This window comes from Larus michahellis, chromosome 2 (genome assembly GCF_964199755.1).
Source record: "Larus michahellis chromosome 2, bLarMic1.1, whole genome shotgun sequence".
NCBI classification, from domain to species: Eukaryota; Metazoa; Chordata; class Aves; order Charadriiformes; family Laridae; genus Larus; species Larus michahellis.
In genome coordinates this window covers 88,482,443-88,504,413 of record NC_133897.1, presented here as the reverse complement: position 1 = coordinate 88,504,413, position 21,971 = coordinate 88,482,443, and the positions used below count along the sequence as shown (strand labels likewise).

At 37.5% G+C, this 21,971-nt stretch overlaps 1 protein-coding gene across 1 annotated transcript in view; it reads right to left on the bottom strand.

Annotated features, from left to right (window-relative positions):
* Positions 1–6,136: 6,136 nt before the first annotated feature.
* MARCHF11 (membrane associated ring-CH-type finger 11) overlaps positions 6,137–21,971 on the bottom strand; it is a 32,164-nt gene continuing 16,329 nt past the window's right edge. Inside the window, exons 3-4 of the mRNA XM_074573546.1 lie at positions 13,871–14,063; positions 6,137–6,855 (exon numbers count right to left, since the gene is read on the bottom strand). Of these exons, the coding sequence (XP_074429647.1) occupies positions 6,533–6,855; positions 13,871–14,063 (516 nt within the window). The 3' untranslated portion in view covers positions 6,137–6,532. The remainder of the gene's footprint in view (positions 6,856–13,870; positions 14,064–21,971) is intronic.

The following is a 21,971-nucleotide window of genomic DNA, read 5'->3' as shown; positions in this document are numbered from 1 at the left end:
AAAGAGTTATATTCAGGGATGCTCTCTGATAGGAGAAATGCAGCTGCCACTGAATTTCCATCCCTAGACCAGATTTTTTTCAAAACTGGCAGGGCAAAAGTTGCAAACAAGGGACGGGAGAAGTACTCTTTCCTTGAGACTTAGTGGTGGTTAGGCCTAGAAAACAGGACCTGTGGACTCATTATTCAACATAATTTTTCCTTTCACAAGTTTGACTGTTCCTCTTTCAGCCTCATCTGTAGGACATAGTGAGGTTTGGGGCCAGGAAGGAACTGTGGGAGCTGGAGGAAGTTCTCCAGGTCACCAAGCCACCGCTGGCCAAGCCTCTTTCATTCATCTTAACTCTTGTACTTGGGGTGAACTCAGCAGCATTTCTGGTCTCTGCCCGTGGCTGATCCTGAATTCTGGCACTCGGACAGACTTGCCATCATGGACCTGGTTGAACACGATTTGCTCGGACTGGTGTTAAAACAAGTTCTGTGGTTGGCTCCAGCCAGCTGCTTCATGCTGAAAAAGTCATTTCATGAGGCTTTTACAAATTTTCTACCAGCTGATATGTCTTTTATCCTTTAGAAGACAGCCCTCAAGCCTGCTGCTAAGGTCTCCTAAACTAAGGGAGCAAAGTGTGACGAGTCAGGGTCAAATTCAGCTGGAGTTAGTACATGTGGAGACTCCAGGGGAAAGAATTGTTTCGGGCTGTCAGGCGAGAACTCATTAAGCAGGAGGATGATCATGGGTTTCCACATGCCTGCAGGATAGTTGACCAGCCACAGCAGGAGAAAATTATGCTACTGATTGCTATTTTTCTATTATCTGCGGGTGATCTTTGAAAAGTGTTTATGCTTCTCAGGAGCCCACCTCCTAGTGCTTCCCTTTTATTTTTTTCCACGCGACTGGTTTTAATGTACGCGTCACCTTTAATTCAGGCTGTGGTTGCAACTCTGCGATGCATTATAAATATCTCTCCTTAAATGCAGGAGAAATGTCAGTATCCACCTGACAGATTTCTGAATTTAGAAAGATCTGAAACCCCATTTCTGGTTTTAATAAAATGAAATACAAGTATTAGTAGTTTTTAAAGATTTCTCCGGTGTCCTCTCTCAGTCCTGAACGCTGCTTTATCTCCTCTCATGCAACAGCTAAGAGCTGATTCTGGGAACTGGTAACTCACTAGGGGTTTTTTGAAATTGTTATGAGGTTTATGAAAATGAATTCTGTCACGTAAGGCAAACAAGAAAGATGAAATATTTTAAAGAGCATCTTCATTTCTCTTCAGCAAACCTGTGAAAAGTTCCTATTTTTCAAGCACTAGAAAATGTTCATGTTTCTTAGTAGATAATTATTGGAGTCACAGTTCTGACAGATAGTAAGAAACTATTTTCAAATTTAGTCCACTAGAAATCTTCAGTTCTCTTTAAAACACCTGTTAAGGCTTCAGAGGTAGAAGTATGCTGCTCAGTATAGTGGGCCCTGCTTCTGCTGTCCTGTGCTGCCATAGGTAGATTTGAGGTAGACTTCAATATTGGTAATCATTCCTTGGATATGTCGTTTACACAATAATGATGCAATAAACTGAGATATTCTGTAGTTAAAAAAAACCCAAAGCATTATCAAGCAACAAGTATGAAATGTCACCAACCAAATCACATACATCCTTTCCTCAAAGTCTGAGTAGCTCCTGAGTAGCTCACACCAGTTCGCTTTGCAGTCATGATGGGTTCAGTGGTACCTTATAGAGTCAAAAAAATCCTGTGAAACTGTTGTGGTTGGTCTAGCGTGCAATCAGACTGGCAGAGCTCAGTAAGCGTGCTGCCTATTTCATCGCCGGGCTGTTTAAAATGCTAAATTTGATTTACACGCCAGAGCAGGCTAATATTGACGATATGCAATTTCAAGAGTAGAGTATGTGAAAAGGGTTGCTTTAACTATTGCATGACTTGTTTTAACAATAAGTTGAATTTTAAAAATAATTCCAAAAGAAAGAAATGAGAATCCAGGGAGCTATTCTGTAGAGCTCTCATCAGATTAGCCTTCTGTGGTCAAGAAATTATGAAGCAGCTTTATCTTACATAATTATTTCTATATTTTTAAAGTAAAAATGGGTTTCTATTGGTTTTCTTATTGATATTAAAAAGGGTTCATATTGATATTCAAAAGCCCCATCCAGCCTGGCCTTGAACACTTACAGGGATGGGGCATCCACAACTTCCCTGGGCAACCTGTTCCAGTGCCTCACCACCCTCACAGTAAAGAATTTCTTCCTGATATCTCATCTAAATCTCCCCTCTTTCAGCTTAAAACCGTTACCCCGTGTCCTATCATTACACTCTGTGACAAAGAGTCCCTCCCCATCCTTCCTGTAGGCCCCCTTTAGGCACTGGCAGGCTGCTGTAAGGTCTCCCTGGAGCCTTCTCTTCTCCAGGCTGAACAGCCCCAACTCTCTCAGCCTGTCCTCAGGTGCTCCAACCCTCTGATCATCTTCGTGGCCCTCCGCTGGACCCGTTCCAACAGGTCCATGTCCTTCTTGTGCTGAGGACTCCAGAGCTGGACACAGTACTCCAGGTGGGGTCTCACCAGAGCGGAGCAGAGGGGCAGAATCACCTCCCTTGACTTGCTGGCCACACTTCTTTTGATGCAGCCCAGGATATGGTTGGCTTTCTGGGCTGCAAGCACACATTGCTGGCTCATGTTGAGCTTCTTGTCCACCAACACCCCCAAATCCTTCTCCTCAGGGCTGCTCTCAAGCCATTCTCGGCCCAACCTGTATTTGTATTATAAAGCTGGATCTTTTTACTTAAAAAATTTTAAAACCTTATATGCCAACAGGCATAAGTGGGAACAAGAGAAGAGGGAGGATAGAAGGAAATACTTTTTCACCCTGGGGACAGTCAAGAACCGGAGCTGGTTGCCCAGAGAGGTTATACGATTTCCATCCTTGGAGAATTTTAAGACCTGACTGCTTAAAGCCCTGAGCAACTTGTTCTGCCCTTGCAGCGGACCCTGATGTCCTTCCACGGGCCCTTCCAACTTGAATTGTCGTCTGTGATTCATTATATAAATATTTTAAAACTACCTTGAACTTCCAGCTAAATTTATTTGTGATCTATTTGTGTCCTTGAGTTCTTTTGCTTCTTAGGCTTGTTCTTTGCCTAAAATAAATTTTATTCTGCAAGGTGTTAAGTGAGAACAATAGCATTTGCTCTCAACTTTTGTTAAGCAGAACAAGCCACGCTCTTTTAATTTCCTCATGTGAAACCGAGTCCTTACTCCTTTTTCATCCTAATATCCCCTCTCTGCACCTGTTCTGATTGGAATTCATCCATCTTGCATGTAGGTGATCACAGCACTGCAGTACCGCACAAATCCAAATACAAGGTCAACAGAGAAATATTCATATCCTGCACTAGCCGCTGAAAACATTCCACAGCACAATGCAGCCATAGATCTAAATTAATATTTTTTTTCACAACTGCACCCTGCCCATACTAATCCTGTCACTGTTCATCATTTCCTAATCTTGCTTTATATATATAGAAATACATAAATGCAGACATATGCAAAATGATTATGCCATAGAAATGATTAATGATGACAAATCCTGCTTATAAAAAGGTTTTTCTGATATTTGCCCTGATAAATTCTTTCACTACTGATTATTTTTCCCTCAGAAGCTGTTAAGTGTTCTAGACCCAGGTGTCTTTCAAATATTTGCACACAGAAATCTTGTCCTCTTTTAAATTACATCTGTTGATCTTTTCTGGTGAGTCATTTTTTTCCATCACCCTAATTATTTGTATGTGAATGAAAAAAGATTTCTTTACAAAAAAATGCTTTCATACAGTTCTCAATTTCGTTTTTAGGATGCTGTAAAAAGATCCCTGAAATATTCTTTAAATCTCAGAGATCCCAAGTACCTAAAAGGTGTGAGACAGAACCTTTTAAGTGTATTGATCACAGAATGCCTTATTCTCCTTGTATTACAAGTGCTTTTGAGATACTAACTCTGGTTCCAATTTGGTCATGTGGAATTGTGGTCCTTCTGGGAAAGCGGGCTTTATTTAAGTAGTAATTAACATCAAGAAATTCCCAGTGATATAGCACATTTCTCCAGTCATAATTTCTCTTATCTTCTGTTTCTCCACAAATTCCTCCTTTGGGAAATTGTTTAAAGCTAATCTGGAAGTGAATTCTCATAGTTTCTCAATGCGATTGCCAGTCATATGTTGGTAATTTGCCACACAAGAAATAAACTGGCTTTTTTTGAGATAGCATTTTGTTGTTCATGGCTTACGTACTGCTTTTTCACATTAACTGTTTCAAGAGCAGTAAGTGATCTGTAGATTTAGTAAGTGTAAATTTCAGCTTGTGAAACAGTAATGCAGAATGCTGGGCCCTGTGTAGGGTTCATTGGCTAAATGCTTATGAATATGTAAAGAGCTCTTAGCTCCAATGCTTAAATTATTTCTATCTATCTCCCTTCCAAGTGCAGACGCAGAAGCCTCTGGTGTCTGGTCGTGGCACAAGAGGTTTTCATAAAGGGAAGGCACGCGCTGATTCCAGCACCATCCTGTTGATCCCCGAGAGGGAATTGTCCAGCCGCAGCATTACAGCTACTCCACAGAACAACTCTAAAATGTCTCAGCCATTGCCTACAAACTTACTTTGAAACAGAAAAATGTTTAACTGTGTACTGGGTGCAGGTGCCCAGGCAGGGGTGTGAGCTGTAGAAGCAGCCTCTGTGAGGAGAGGCTGGGGCTGCCCCGTGCAGGACACAGCTGGTCCCAAGCAGAGATTCCCCTGTAGCCCCTGGAGAGACCACGGTGGAGCAGGTATCTCCTGCAGCCCACGGAGAGGACCACGCTGGAGCAGATGATATTCCCACTGCAGCCCCTGAGGACTCCACACCCCAGCAGGTGGACATGCCCTGAAGGAACTGTGGCCAGTGGAAAGCCCATGCTGGAGCAGATTTGTCCTGAAGGACTGCAGCCCCTGGGAAGGGCCCAGGCTGGAGCAGGGAAAAGTGTGAGGAGGCAGGAGCGGCAGAGGGGAGCTGCCGTGGGCTGACCGCAGACCCCCATTCCCCATTCCCTGCGCTGCTCGGGGTGGGGGGAGGTAGAGGATTTGGGGGTGAAGGGGTGAAGGTGAGCCTGGGGCGAAGGGTGGAATTAAGATGGTTTAGGTTTTGTCTTTGTTTCTCACCATGCAACTCCATTTTAATTGGCGATAAATTTAATTAATTTTCCCCATGTTGTCTCTTTTTTGCTCATGACGGTAATTGATAAGCGATGCCCTTGTCTTTGTCTCAATCCACAAGCTTTTTCATCTTATTTTCTCCCTTTGTCCTGTTGAGGAGGGGGAGAGAGCAGCTGGGTGGGGATCTGACAGCCAGACACCTTCAACCCATCACAAACTGGTTTAAGTAATCTAGAACGCTCAGAGTCAATTCAGCCCTACTTTTTCATCTTGATCTTCAATGGCCTTAATTATTAACTTGGAAATTATTTCCTTTTCCATTTGATTACATGATGTTAGAATTTTTGCCATGAGACAAAAACAGAGAAGCAAACTTCACAGCATCGATTAGCTATCATGATAAAGATGAATATTGGCTCATTTTTAATATGATGATTCGTTACCTGGCAAAATTAAGGCTCTGCATTATTTCTATTTCAGTTTCCATTAGGATTTATTATTATTCGAGAACTTGTAATATACATTTCTTCTTTTTTTTTTTTTAAAAATTGAATGTCAATGTGCTATAGTTAGAATGGTACGAGAAATTCAAAGGCTGCTAAATTGAGCACCACTGCGTGGAAGGTAAAGTCCTTTCTGTGCACAGGCACAGCCCCAGCACCCCGCAGATCTTAAGAGACTCGAGAGAAAGTGCAAGACTCTTCCCCTGCCTCTGTCATACTTGTGTCTGACATCTTGCATGTCCATGTGGGAGAGCTAAAAGAAGAGCTGGCATCTTCCCTCGTGTTCTGTAGAACACCAAAGGGGCTTCTGCTTAAAGGCAAAGGACAATATGTCCTTTACTTACTTTCATACACCTGAACTGAGCTACAAACAACAACAACAAAATAAAGACAGAAAAGGAAGAATACTTCACTTGTGTCAACGTTGTTTTTCTTTTTGGAAGAAGGTTGTTCAGTTTAATCCTCATGAAAGTGGGAAAAATAACAGTAGTGGATTAAAGCCAGAGTTTAAGAAAATACATTTAAATATATTTTTGTACTTAAAAATGAGATTCCTCATCATTCAAAGACCTAAGAGTTAAACTATATTGTATACACCTCAGGTACAAATTGACAAAAGATCTAATAAACCAGACTATATAAAAAGCAAGAGACTTTTTTTTTCCAGAAAAATGTATTTGTGTTTTAGCTGATCATATAAAAAGCATTAAATTTTTAAAAAATTTGTATATATTTTTCAAGTGTTAATGGTTTCACCATTCATTGTAACTACATTCCAAAGTCCTGTAACATCAGGGCACATTATCCTTATCTGTGTAGCACAGTGAGCATAATCTTTACACTGAGGTGACTCTCATCACTACTTCCCCAGAGCCATTATCTTCTGAGGAATCTTCCTGAGGTCTCATGCGGTTGAACAGATGTAACAACACATAGCCACACTGGAATCTTGGTGAGGTTAACTGTGTTGGATGAACTAAACTTCTGTTTCTAAATGCAGTCAGTGGTAACCACAATGTCCTTCCTGCTGAGGGTTCTCCTCGATTGCTCTCTTCTATGTCTGTGGCTTTATCATAATTTAACACATCCCAGTGTAGATTCACAGCCCTCCAGCGCTTAAACACTCGATAAACAGACGCACCTTCATGTACTATCAGTCCTGAAATTAAGGAAAAAAAAAATTAGTTTGTACAAAATGTCACTGGATACCACTTTGACAGCAAATACAGATGTAACACATTGTGATGAATCGGGCAATTGCCAGTGCCTATTAAATTACTTGTAACTCTGGTAATTCAAATAAATTGTACATATGCAATATAACTGTTTATTCATGTGTTTAAGATTGTGAGGCAGGAACATGTTGAGGAAATAAAATTGTTCTGAATGAAAGCGCAACATAAGCAATACTGTAATAATCTAAGCATGCCTAACTAAATAAAGTATTTAGGTTTAAGTAAACCAATAAAAAAGAACCTTACTGGCAGATTTGTAAATTGACAGTTTATGCTAGTATTATCCTTGTTCATGGTAAGAACTATTTACTGAAATTTGTACTGGTGTAAGTAGATCTTTAAGTAAGTTAGACCTTTGAACAGGATGTTCTTAAATTTTTTTAAGAGTGTTTTGTAGAATTCAGTACAGATACAAGCAAATCCAACTATTTCACATTCTTAGTTCAACTTGGGAGCACAGAAGATTTATGAAAACTTGAAACAGCTGTAAGCATAATGACTTTCCTGTCTTGCTTCAGCAGAGCAAGAAGAAACTAAATGTTAATATTAACTATGATGAGCATGGAAAGGGTGATAGGCCATGCTCATTCTCTTCAAAGTTCAGTAGACAAAAGTTGAGAAACATCTTTTTTGTTGAGACCCAGGAAATCTTTTAAAAGGTACTTCAAAGAAAATATAGAAGTATTTGGAGTCCTCAACAGACCAATCTGCTGATGAGCTTCCATGTAGTTAACATTTATGCTTATTGTATGCATGCAATTTTTTTACTTAAACTCTTCATTTTTCATATGTATATATGTATATGTATTTATACACATGCTCTTTATGTATAAGTATTTCATATATGGGTTTACTGGGGAGAGACATGGGACTTCAGCCTTCTTATTAGGTTTTTCCTCTGTTTCCCAACCAGCCTGGTAACATATGATTCTGAGCAATGTCACATTTTCAGTCTGACTCCCTGCTTTGGGAGGAGAGCAATCTGCCTAGCCAAAAACATTTATAAATTTTTTGTCCAGTGTGTCTCTTGACTAAAATTTTCCTATACATGGCCACATGTACAATGCGACCTGTGGAGTCACAGGCTACAGTGCTTTATTGTTTTTACACAATGAAATTGTTATTTAAGTGTCTGAGGTCTCTTAGTGTGGTTAACTGATACCAGAAAGGAGACATTCAAAGAAAGATGACACAAGCAGAAAGGATGATAGAAACATTTATATGAACGGCATACCTCAGCTTCAAGTGCAATGATTTGTAGATAGCAATGCCTACTCTAACACATTTTTAAAGATCATTATACTGAAAGATGGAGAAACAACAAGATTGCTTTCAGAAGGACATGATAGTAAATGCAGCACCTCTGTAAGGCTTTCAAGTTGCCTAGAATTCATTGAAGCATCTGATACAGCAAAACTAATACAAAATAAACTTAATTAAATGCTAAATACTCTAAATGTATTTCGTATCAGCATAGCATTTTAGTGAAAAATTTTCATGATTGCAAGATGTATATCTTCATCTTCTCAGATATGTCCTAAAAATTTAGCAGCCATGTTAATACATAAATGCACCTTCAAGACTGGCTGTATTGTCTTAAAAAGAATAAATGTGTTTGATCACATACAAAATCCACAAACCAAATAAGCCATGGTTTTATTGCTGTGACAAAGATTGCGCCTTTTTTTGTTCCGTTGGATTTCCTATAGAATGATAAGGGAGATGAGCGTAATTTTCCCTCTGCTTGTCACTGGATTGTAATATTCTTTGGCTCAATTTCCCTCAAGACGGTGATGAAGCAAAATTGAGAGAACCTGTTTACCCCAATGTAAAGATTTTCGATACCTGCCTGCGCTCCATTGGAACCTGAACAGCATAAGGAAGCAGTTGAGAAGGGATCATTTAGGTACACGAAGTACATTTAAACAGTCAAAAGTATCCTCTCAAAATTATGACAGAAAAAGTCATACAACTTCTTCTTTTAGGAAGCTCTTTTTTGCTTTTTCTGAGCTTTCAGGATTTACTGAAATTATGTTTTCAAAGTTTTTTCAACAATAGCAAGGAAGAGATCTTTTCTTTAAAATGGAAGCTGTTATTCACAGATGCTCCAAAAGAGTTAACAAACAAAGCATCAAATATTGCAAGGCTTGAAATAAAACTGTCAGACTTGGAGAAAAGGAGCACTTCCGTAGTTCCTCCCATAAAAAGCTTTATTTCCCATCTGACAAAACTACAGATTGAAAAAGACCTATGTAGAAGAGGCAAAAGAATTCCAATAGATCTTTTGTCTCTTTGAAAGATATTTTCCACAGAGTGGGGGAAAAAAAGGCTCCCAGCATTAACAGTTCCAAGACCACAAACAAGGGGAAATCTGGGTAAGGTTTAAACGCTGGATATTTTCTAGTTCCAGAGGGCCTTTGATGCTGAAAATATAAGTAGTTAGTCACTAAAGTAAAGCTGTAAGAAAGTGGTAAAGAATCTCCTTTTTCTTAAAAGTTTCACAGCAATGAATGAGGGTATGAGAGCGAAAACAAGGATAAATCCATGAATAATACTGACTTGTTCCAAATACCACAGAGGACATAGGTACACAGTCCTCGGGAAAAAAATTACTTGTTTACCCAGATGATCCCAAGAGGAAGTGTTAGAATTCTCCACTGTTGTCCGTTCTGATATTCTGTCCAATTAATAGCTACAAGGAACAAAGTTTTGGGGTGACAGACCTGGCAAAATGTCCTAAGGCTCTAAGAAGACTTTACCTTCAGGATTTATTTCTGAGATGAGGGATTGTCATGGGATCCAGACAATAGGATTATAGAGAGATCATAATTTTCTTTTCTTTTATCGCCAAGTACTATGAGATTCTTTCACTCTATCCAAAGGATTTCTTACCCCGACTCACAAGACCACTTGAAATTTTTCATACTGAATGTCTTTACAGGCAGGCAACTCATCTTAGTTCATTAGGATTCGGTGGTATTAGGTTCCAAAGTTGTCTTATTTATCACACCAATCTTACTCATTTAGGAATGGTCCTCCCAGAAACATCACAAACTTTTACCAGGGAATAAAAAACCCTTTTCAGAAACAGACTTTACCACTGGACAAAATTCCATCTCTTAGTTCTATTCTAGGGACCACAGATATAAAAAAATGCAGTAAATTGCTCAAAGCACTAAAGTGAAACATGTCCACTCTAAAAATAGCTCTCTCTATATAACTCTTTCTAAACTATTTAGAATTAGATTAATGTGGAAAAAACCTACTTTCTGAGTAGAGGAGTATTAAGTGCAGCTAGATGCGCTCATTATAAGTAGCTTCAGCCTGTACATTTCTAAAACTAAGGAGTTATATGAATGTCGTTAGGCATCAAGTTCCTCAGCAGGGAAGAAAGGCTTTCAGAGGGCTATTCACACCTCACATTGGCTCCCATCTCTTACTCCCTTGCTGCAGTGCTGATGGCACCACTCATGTTTCTAGTGCAATGTTACAATCGCTTTTCACACTCTAAAGGAGCTGCACTGTTGTTCTGGGATTGCAAGTGAGCTGCTATCATTTGTGAGAAATTTTGTTCATGTTAGAACCATCTATGACTAGTAGTTATGATTATGTTCCAGTGAAAATATATAAGATTATATGACTTCACTGTTATGAGAAACGATTGCTAGGTCTACAAAGTAGAATGGCAGAGGCTTGGTGTACCCTCCTTCAGTGGTTAAATAAGGGATTTATATTATTTATTCCTTTCCTATTAGCTCATGAATTTACTTCCTTTGGTAATCCCTGCATGGATGGTCTGATCCTAGCACTACCACTGCCGTAGCTCTGGGTTTCACAGGCAGTAGGTCTACTTGATTAAAATGTTCAAGGTTTGCCTTAGGAAAACTTCCACCATCAGCTAGAAACAAAAGAACAGCTTTATGACCAGCTTAGATGCAGAAATGTACAAACTACTGACTTGTACAGTTGAAACTAACACTGATAATTAAAATGATCCTGTTAGGAAGAATTCTGGAAAAATTTAGAGTAGAACAAGAAGAAAAATGGGTATCAATAAAATATGTACACTGGAATGAACAGAACTTATTATATTGGTGATCTGTAATCTTTGGGATCTTTTTTTTGGTGAAAAGCAAAAGACCAAGAATTAAAATACAAGTTACGTGTATTTTAATTGAGAAGAAGGTGGGTGGTATGCTACGTATGGTATATAAATCAATCATTGGGAAAACAAATTAATATGCGCAAGTTTTCAAAGATGTCATATAAATTTGGCAGTACCTTTAGGCAAACTGCTTTGCTTTTAAAAAAATACAGATATTTACACTCCACAAATGACCAAAAATATTCATATTGTTTATGCAAAGCTATAGGGAGGCATAACCAAAGGCAGTTGGAGTAAGTCTTGGTCATATCACCAGTAACTCAAGCACTTGTCTTGAAATATGTGCTGCACATGAAAACCCGTATGTCTGCACAGATTTTTCACCGAAATAAAGACAGATTCCAGTGGGAGTACAGGTATTCACTCACTGTAAATCCATCTGAAAACTATGAGAATGCCATGGATGACTAAACACAAGTAAGAGGAAAGGGGATACTAAGTAAGAACTGTGGCTGGCTGTAAGCATTACAAGCTTTATGATATAAGAGATTATATATAATATGCTATGGTAAAATCATATGTTAATGCCTTTGGGAAGTCATCAGCATAATGGAGAGTGTTGGGTTTTTTTTTAAATCATTCATGAGTAATAATTACATCTATCTATTAGAGAAATTCATTGCAACATTTTAAATTAAGACTATCAATCTAAAATCCCTCACTTTATCATGAAAGAAAAAAGATAAAATTGAATAAAGTTGAATGTATTACTAAAGATTTTCAAGTGTTACAAGAACTCCCAGTCTTACAAGCGTACAGAATTCAGATTACTTGAAGTTATATACAGAATAAGTGGGCTGAATGAATCTGGATCGTTGGGATTCTACAATTACCAAACCTCCTTAATACAGCATCTGCATCTCCAGATACAGTTTAGTAAACTGCTAAGTCATATCTGTACTGAACTTTGTAATTACAAAACAGTATCCAAATGTTTAATTATAGTCAGTTTTACATAAAGATTTCCACATACTACTTGTAATGGGACTATAAAATATGCATTTATGTAATTACGGGCAAGTCAGTTTATCTGGTGGGTGAAGACAGCTGCACGTCCACTTTGCTCCTACATGGTGCCAGTTAGGCTAGAAGCTCCACAGCCACATGAGGTACATGTTCCGTAGCTTCTAGTCCAGAGGTGGCTTGAGCCTGGCTGGCTTAAAAGGCAGCTACATAACTGCATGTGCCAATGTATTGAATAGTTTACTTCTACAGATAAATACACTAATATTTCTGATCACCCACAGATGTTCTCAATTGATTTGGACATTAATGTGGTGATTAGGTATTTTAACAGTCGAACAAATGGAAAGAAATGGAAATAATTCGAAATAAGTGGTGATTCCAACCAGCTGATGCATACCAAAGTGAAGTTTTTACAATTGTAATCTTTGTGAAAAAACAGAATTCCATATAAATGAAAAGTTTAGAATACCTGAAGTACATTTTGTCTTCACTTAGTGTTTTTTTAAAAAAAAGCAAAGACCTCAATATTGAGTGTTAAGCTTGAAAAAGTGGTACTCAGGAATCAGCATGTAAGAGGATATGTAGATGAGCCTTTTTTTCATTTAGAAGCTGAACACTTGTCCAGAGTACTAGAGACCTAGGCTTTGCTCATTTTTCTGTCTGAGAAGATCTGGGTTCACAGAAGAAAGCCTGTGTTCTAAAATATTCCAGAGTGGGCTTCTCAGAAAAAATCACAGAATAAACAGAACTGCTGATCCAGCTGAAATAGAAATGCTCTTGCAGTAATGGGATGGTTTCAATAAAAGATGACATGGCTTTATGGTTGGAGCAAGAGCCTAGATATTAGGAATCACTCTCTTTTTTTTGCACCTTATTGAACAGAATTCAGCACTGTCCTGAATTCCCATATATGAGATGGGGATAACATCAACATTTATCACCCAGCAGTCTCAAAGAAAACATCAGAGAGCATTTGACTTCTGGATTTTCTTGGAATTGCAATTATAAGAATGTGGTGTAATGTTTACTGCAATTACTAAATTTTCTCTGCAAATAATCGTAGCTATGCTAACAATCCATTCAAGGTAGCTTTATCAAATACTAAAGGGATTTCTAATTAATATTTCTGGGTCCAGTATATTTTCAGAAATTCCAAAACTGTCCGAAATAGCTTTGCAGTAAATTGCATTTTCTTTTATAAGATTTCATCTAGAGTTAAATGACTTGAAACTTTTTAATATTAATGTAAGTTATTATAGTTAGCACTACTAGAGTGTTTCATAACAGTTTATGATGTACAAGGAACTCACGCCTATCTTCTGTGTTCTTTTCTGTTACTAGCACAGTAACATATATTAAGCCTGTGCAACTTAATTTTGGACATGTAGTTCAATGACATCCTCAAGGGCTTCTTCTGCGCTTCATGATTGTACAATCTAATGCAAAGTGGCATCAGTAGAAAACTTGACAGCTTGTAATTTTACTAATTATTTTAATGTCTTTGTTATTTTCATCAATTTAACTTCCTGAACTTTGCCAGCCATCTATTTTTTCAAGAAATCGAAACTGATTTTATTCTCACCACCAAGATCTTGGGGAGACACTTGATGAATCTGAGAGCAAAGTTTCTTTGGTTCTTTTCTCTTTGCAGTATTTTTAACACTGTAAAAAGCAATATTTGCCGAAGGTACCACCTGAGAATAAATCTGCAAAGAACTGGAGTGATCAATTAGAGTGACCAATTAGAAAAATAGATATAGTCACAGTCTTAAACCACAGTCTGTGCTGTTTAAAGATTTTGAGCTTACCTATGCATACTAGATCCATAAAACCATACATTCCATAGCAGATTTGAAAAAGGATGTCCTTTCTTTGCCATACTGCATAAGGGCTGAAGGCTGACCATAGAAGCCAAGTCACACTTGCTACTAAGAACAGAGATCCTAGGATTACAGCAACCATCTGCACTTTCTCAACCAGTGTTATAGTAATGCTTTGCCACTAAAAGAGAAACAGAGTTGTATAAGATAAAAATGTTATTTTCTGTGATTGTACATTCAACTCCACTTTTTTCCTGAAATCAAAATTATTTTAATATTTGTACATATCTTCATAAATCTTTACTAATATCCTTGATACTGGCATTTTATATAAACTTTTTTACCTATTTCACTTTTAGTTAAAGTGAAACTTATAGTTGCTTCCCCCGCCCCTCCAGCATCACTATCACCACCATCTAGCTGTGAACTTCAGAAGAGTTAATAGTTTTATTTCTGGTTTGAATACATAGGCAAAAAAAGATTTAGTCATAGGAATGGAACTCAACCTTTCATATTTGTAGGCTAATTAAGAGAATAAAAAAATGTTGGGAGGACAAACTTCAGTAGGTGTGACAAGTTGAAAGTGACAACTTTCCTTTCCATCCTGGCCCCCTCAAGTCTGAAGCCATTTTCCACTTTCCTGCTGCTCATCAAAGAAGTTCCAGGCTATCGCCAGACATACCAAAGGAGTTGGGTTAACCAGTGATAAAATTACCATGAGACACCTGCAGCTAGGATAGAAGCAACCTGAAGACTCAGGAGCCCTGAATATAGGTACCATGAATATTTCTTTTCAGTGTACCTGAACTAGGTCCGCCTTTCCAAGGAAGGCTGTATTCTCTGTATGTGAGGTGATTCTTATTTATGGTATGACAAGATTTAAATATAGAAGAGCACACTTACTGAATTCTGTCAAGATAAGGATAGAAATAAAATTTTGTCAAAACAAATAGTCGCAAAAGCAAAACACAGCATAAGGAAAAAACCATTCTAGATTACTCTTTACATATATGGTATACAGTTTTTCTTGGCCATAATTGTCTAAATTAGCTTGGCAGACTCCCCAGTCTAGCCCCATCACCTATTCCAGAGCTAGAATGCAGACTTCATAGACTACCATCTTTCCTGTTCCTAACTTTGAACATACCTGCCCCTTTATATGGTTGCAATAGAGAAAAAGTGGAGAAAGAGCTACTGAAGTAGAGGCTCTATTACCTCTTTTCCCATCTGGCAATAATTTTTCCTTTTTGCTGTTACTTTATGAAGGCTTTCTCTTTTTACCCAGTACTGTATGATCATAGGATGCTAGAATAATTCAGGTGGTAAGGGGCTGTGGGAGGTCTCTAGTTCAACTTCGTGCTCAAAACAGGATCAGCGATGACCTCAGACCAGGCTGCTCAGGGCTTTATTCAGTAACACCTTGAAAACCTCCAAGCACGGCGACTGGTCAGCCTCTCTGGGCATCCTTTTCCACTTTTGACTGTCCTCAGGTTGAAAAATGTTTTCCTTGAAAAATGTTTTTCTTATATCTGGGCTGGTCCTCTTTTGTTCCAATTTATGTTCTTTTCCTCCATCAAGTGCCACTATGAAGAGCCTGAGTGAGCAACGAGGTCCTCTGGCCCTTTCTTCTCTTTACAGTTTTTTCCATTAACTTTTCTACTGTTGCCTGCCTAATTTGCACATCTGGTGCTGCATTGCCTTCTTGTTGCAGCCTTCTGAATATAATAGTACAAAAAGATAGCTGGGTAACAATTTGTAAAATATCTCCCTTGAAATATTATCCCTTTACAATGAACTTACAAAACTCACGCTAGCTATTCCATTGAACTTCAGAGTTTGGAATAGGGCTATTCATATTAAATAATACCTTTTTTATGGTAAAGAAACTATGGTTATTCATTTTCTTTGTTACAATTTTTTTTATAGAGTCAAGGAAGGTCATTAACAAGTGATGTATGACAGAATAGTGTGAGCATCTCATGACTCAGCTATTACTTGTATACAGGATTTAAATGTCAGGACTGAAATTCATAGAACTCTCATTAGACTCTATAGGGATATGTTCAACAAGATTATTTTTCATTTCGCAGCTGAAGCCACATAGTGCTACTTGGCAGAAAACTGTCAAAAATGCTATTGGTTATGTATCTCTTGCTATCTTCTTTCATTATCAGTGTGAGACAGACCTGTAATAAATTTGTTTGGAATGCCTGAAATCAAAGTACATTTGCATGAAGTAAAGCTTTAACTGTCACAAAATATTAAACTGTCAAATTCATGGAAGAAGCTGGCAATAAACCGAAAAAAAACTGTTATATCACTGAAATAAACAGCAGATCTTTCACAGTGCAATTTCAACAATTCAGAAGTTCCTAAACTCACTTCAGTTTATTTTGATTTTCTTTTTTTAAAAAAACCCTTAGATTACTCATAAGTATTCTGCAAGATAGCACTGAACAGAAGGAAAAGTAGTCCAAACATTTGGGCTAAGTAATGTAGCATGCAGCCTAGATAGAAAGCCTATCCTATATTCTGGTGTTGTCTGACAACCAATTTCTATTCCTATCTCCCAATCCCAACCAGAATAACCACTCCTACCATCTTTTTCCATCTCATAAGGGCTTTCATTGGCATACCCAAACTACTTCTTTCTAGAAAAACTTGACCTTGAAAAGTCCCAAGAAACAGAGATATGATCCTCACCTCTTCCTCACATCTTCTCAAGAATGTGTTCTAGTTATTTTGCTGTTCTCCTGATCAGATGAATTGTCTGTCAAGAATGCAAGCAATTTAATCTCTCAATCTCAATCAATTCAGTAATTCCAAAGATTCAGCATATCAGCATGCTACCAACCAGGAAGAAGAGGTACGCCAGCTACTGAGAAAATACTTAAGCGTTCCACAGGTTGTAGTTCCTAACTCCTTTGCCTTTAAAAATCAAAGAACACTTATAAAACAAAACAAAACAACCAAGAACCCCAAAAGGGGGTTGAATGTTTTCTTCTATTGCTCATCTACTTTGGCCTTTGTGTTATTCACTAACTTCTACAAATGAAGCTGTAGTCCTCTGCCTTCCTCAAGATAAAGGTCAGCAATAACCAAGCAATTTAAACATGTTAGGAAAGTTACCTCCCTATTAGCGTAATCTGTAAATTAAACTAATTGATGAGATCCCACAGTAGATAGAAGAGGAAGAACTGCATGCGTAAAATGGAAGGCATTCAAGAGGCCTGGAAGGTTTTACGCAAAACCGTTAACTTGCCTCCCAGTGCTAGGCAGTCTGCAGGAAGAATCCAACACCATAAGAGTGACAGGGTGGGATGGACTGGGATTAGCATTAACATGTGATCAGTTTTGGGACCTTGGTTTCTGTGTATGTCTCTTCTTAGAGCTAATGGTAGGAAGACTGTGGATATTCCTGATGGCTAACTTACCTCAACTGACATTTCCTCCTCCTTGTCCTCCTCCAATCAGTTTAGATTCAGAACAGTTTCAGATCGCCTCTTGGGAAATGAATGTCTTGATTTTTTACCCATAAATTTTACTGAGTCTGGGTACAAATCATAAAAGGTGAACAGATCTTACTGAGACAGGCATATTTTTCACATAATGAAGAAGGTAGTTATGACATTATTTGCATGTAAATAAGTTTGGAAGATTCAGCCATGGACACTATTAGCCATTAGGCAACAAGAGGAACTACATAGGACAGTATCGTTTGGTGGCATCGCATTTCACAACAAGGCTTGCGAAGACGAACTGGACTTGTGGTCACACTATTTTCTTCTACCTGAAGTCTTACTCACAGCGTAGCTAATATGTGAGTACACACTATGACAGACACCCAGGAAGAGAATAATCTAAGAGTAAGATTCTTTTTATAGTACCAAAGGCCAGTTAAACTTTACTTGTTTTCTCACAACCATTTACCTTACAGCATGCCCTGTCGCGTGTTGTTATAATTGCTTCACCTTTTAATGTCAAATCAATGGCTTAAAATAAAGAGTCACAAAAATAATGTAGTAAAATAATTCAGTGATCGTTAATGTTGAGAAGTTGCATTTAGAATTTAACAGACTGAATTATTTAACATTCCAAAATGAATGATCTCATTATTAGTGTGTCATAATTTAAATCCTTTATTTCAAAAAAAGTTTCTCATTTTCTTCATATTACTTGTCTCACAACTTGTAATTGCTCCTATTATAAATTGACTTCCTAATTTGTTTTTGTCATTTGTTGGCTATACATTCCATCAGCAGTAACAGCTCTTTCAGCTAAGTATTTTGCCAAGTTAGAAAAGATCTATTCAGCCTTTTAGTGTCAGCTTCTGTAAAGTACATGACCTTAAAAAATAAATATTATGAGAAAGATTACCATTTTTGCTTAAAAACTAGAAATTGAAATAAAATTTTAAATATTGTGTATCTAGATAACTATAATACTACTCTGAGCAATTTTTCACAGATTCATTAAAAATTTTTCATTTACATTTCTATGAAACAGGACTCTATTTCATATCCCTTCCCATCATATCTGTAGTGTTATGATGTACCATGCCATCCCTGTTGCCCACGAAAAGAACACATTTTACTTTAATATACAATGATGATGAAATCTTCCTTTGAAAATGGTGCCTTCATAAACAAAACATAATTCATGTTTCTGATTTTAATGTAATACTGTCTGTCCCTTGATAACTTCCTACACTTTTACTTCTACTGACACTTCATTATGTTTGGCTCTTTTAATCTTTTATTTACCACTGGTCTTCCTTTCATGAATCCTTTGGGAGTCTAATACATTAATGGTACTTTATAGTTCTAATGTTGACCCCAGAAATATTGTTCCTCTTTTCTTCTAAGGGCTCTGTCAAGCATAAATACCACATAATTTCCTTTTTTTTTGAGGTTGAGACTTTCAGAATTTGAAAGAAACATACTGCTTTGATGGACTGTTAAAGAATAAAGTTAATACAGTTATATGCATGTTCTTACTAACATAAGGATGAATATAATATTCAAAGATCTGTCATCTTTGAGATACATCATTATTAACTTGGCTTTTTTTTAATGGTGCCTTGCAAAACCCCACTGATTATTGTAAAATACATGACAGAAAAATGATCTAAAAAGTACTGACTGAGACTGTGCTTGTACTTAGAATACATTACATCAAAAAAGTCTGCAATGAAACTACAGGTTTTTGGTTTTTCTTATATCCTTAATAAAGAACATAGGAAATTTCCTTATGGCTCCCCAAATGTGTACCTGTTTCAACTATCACAGTTTGTAATCCACCAAAATTCCTTAAACCAAAGAGCTGTTGGGCATTACCCCTCTCTTTTCTCTCAGAAACACAGCTTCTTATGGACACTGCTGACTGAAGCCTCTCACTCCCTCTAGTCATTCTGGAACGCATATTTTATATAAAAGTAACTAAAAATAGCTGGCAGTGACCTATTACAACGTAACATAATTAACCTGAAGACATATCAATTATATGACTTCAAAAAGTTTTTGTTAGATTGCTCTAATTGCTCGAATCAATCAGCTCGGACAAGAAGTTGTTCTTTCCCACTGTCATTCATTATGCATAGTAGGATTTGCAATCCACGTACATATGAACAAAGCTCCTACAGAAGCAAAAGAACACCATGATTTAGGTCCAACAACATTTTTGAGATGTCTGTTCCTTAACTTTATCTTGTTAGTAGTTGAGATGATTAGATATTAAGTTTTCTAACAAGTTTTGCCGTAAGCACACATTGACTGCATGATTTAATATGGAGTGATATTGTTAACTTATTGACCAACCTGGATAGAAAATGTAAAGTTTTGAGCGCACACACACACACACATATTTGAGATGTCATTTTTGGCTATAGGCTTCTATTACTATGCCTTTTTTTAAAAAAGAATCAATACCACAAAAATTGCAGCTCACCATTAATGCTTACCTATTTTGATAAATTATTAACACATAGAGTGCCTGTAGTCATAATGCCCATTATCTTTTCATTTATTAGAGAGCTCATGAATACAGATAGTTTGGCTTGTATGTAACTTATCAGTCTGCTTGGAAGGCTGTACCAATATTTTCCTTGCGACATTCTGAAAGGATAACATTTACTGTGGAGATACTGTCCATCTGTGCACCACACAAGCTATTTAGTTGGGACTGAGCAGAACATCTACACCTACAGTGGATGCATCTCAGACTTCTGAGTGCCCAGAAGCCTGAACATCCTGATCAATGTACAAAATCCACATTCTATTATATTCACCTTTCAAAATCTTACTATTTATTAAGCAGAATAGTTCAACGTTCTATCTTATGATTTTTTAAATGATGTTTGAATCAAGATCTGAGAACACAAGCAGAGCTGTGATGAAAACTGTATTAGTCTCACATTATTTTTTAATCTGAGAAATTATTAGTAGTTATCTTATGCTGCTGCCCAAAAAAATAAAAGGAATGAGGCAGGACTGCAGGACTGTGTGACCGTTTTCACTCTCTTAGAGACAGAAAGTGAATATTTAGCTTTAACAGCATATGGAGGTGAACTACGTCTCCACTTGATGAGGCATTCAGAGTTTCTGCAAACATCAATTCCTATTGATTAAAATAAGGTTATTAATCCTGTGTGTTAATCCTCCTGTTATTAAAGTAAGGATTGTAATTTTATCCAGTCTCAAAAGAAAGGCTGGCCCTTCACTAATGAGCATACCTGAACCAGGAATCACTCCACACTAACTAATATAGTATTCTCAACACCCAAAATCATAGGAAACAAAAATATGAAACCTGCTAAATGTCCTATTTGTACCAAGTAGTATTTTTTTTTCTAATTCCTGATTTCCGCTTTTAATTTAGAATTGCCTGTCAATCTACCAGGATGAAATTCTGCCCAAAACAGATACCACAGAATACTTAAAAGTCACGGTGTCTTGTAGAGATGTATCTGTGAGAAACATGTAAGGTGAAAGTGAGCTTTCCTCAAGGCAGCTTTTAACTCATATAAGACTCCAACCAATTAAGTTTAGCTTAGTGGCTTGTTTCATCAGTATTTTGAACATTCCATGGACATGTGTAAATTTGGTGAAAGCCAGTGAATGAAAATTACCACTCTAAGTGAACAAATACTATTCCTGCTGTAAAGTACGAACTGTTCAATTTCTGTTGCAGCTTTATTGGAAATACTGAGTTTCATTGCAACCTAGCTGTGCTCTAAATAGCATTACCTGAAATTTAAATATGAATGCATGGAGGAAATGAAAGCCTGCCATGGTTGTTGCATTCTCTGCAACTTAAGGATGATCTGCAAAATTAAACTGAAAACTTAGCTCAAGCATAGACTGTCATGTTATGGATAGATCCACATTCCTGGAATAACACTGAGAAAAAGATAGTTATTCTGATTACTCAGAGGAAGTAAGTCTCAGCAAGATTAGAAACCAGCTGCGGGAAGGAGGTATTAACAGTTTTCATGCCGTGTAGTCACTTAACCATGTTTTGCCTATACAACTCTGCACTTCTCTTGGGACACAAACAGAAGGTATCAAAAAGGGTTCTGGAGTTGCTTTTTCCTTCTCTTCTGGGAAAGGAACTGTTTGTAAATTCTAGCTAAAACTGTTGAAAAAAAAAAGAAAATTTTTTTCATTACATGAAAAAAATGCTGAGCATGACGCTAAGATTGTGCAGCTCATTAGGATATTAATGCACTCACCAAAGATATGCAAAAAATTGCTCAGCATGGAGGGACAGAACAAACCTTTTCCACGAAAATGCCCTGGCCACCAGTCAGTATATAGAGACATCATCTGTTCTTGACTGGTTTTGTTGATGTCTTCTGGTCTATCTTATTGGAAGTATTCAAGTATTAATTCCAGCTCATTTACTGAAACTCACACTTCATCTGCTAGCTGGACTTTGCGAAAGTGCTGGCTACTCTTTCTCTGTCTTCTTGACTCTGTGAATAATTAAATAATTTTTTACAACACATACAAGAGGAAACACAGGGGGTTTATCTGGGAATATTCTACAGCCTAACGGTTGATGCATTCCCTTGTGAGAGACCTTGACTCAA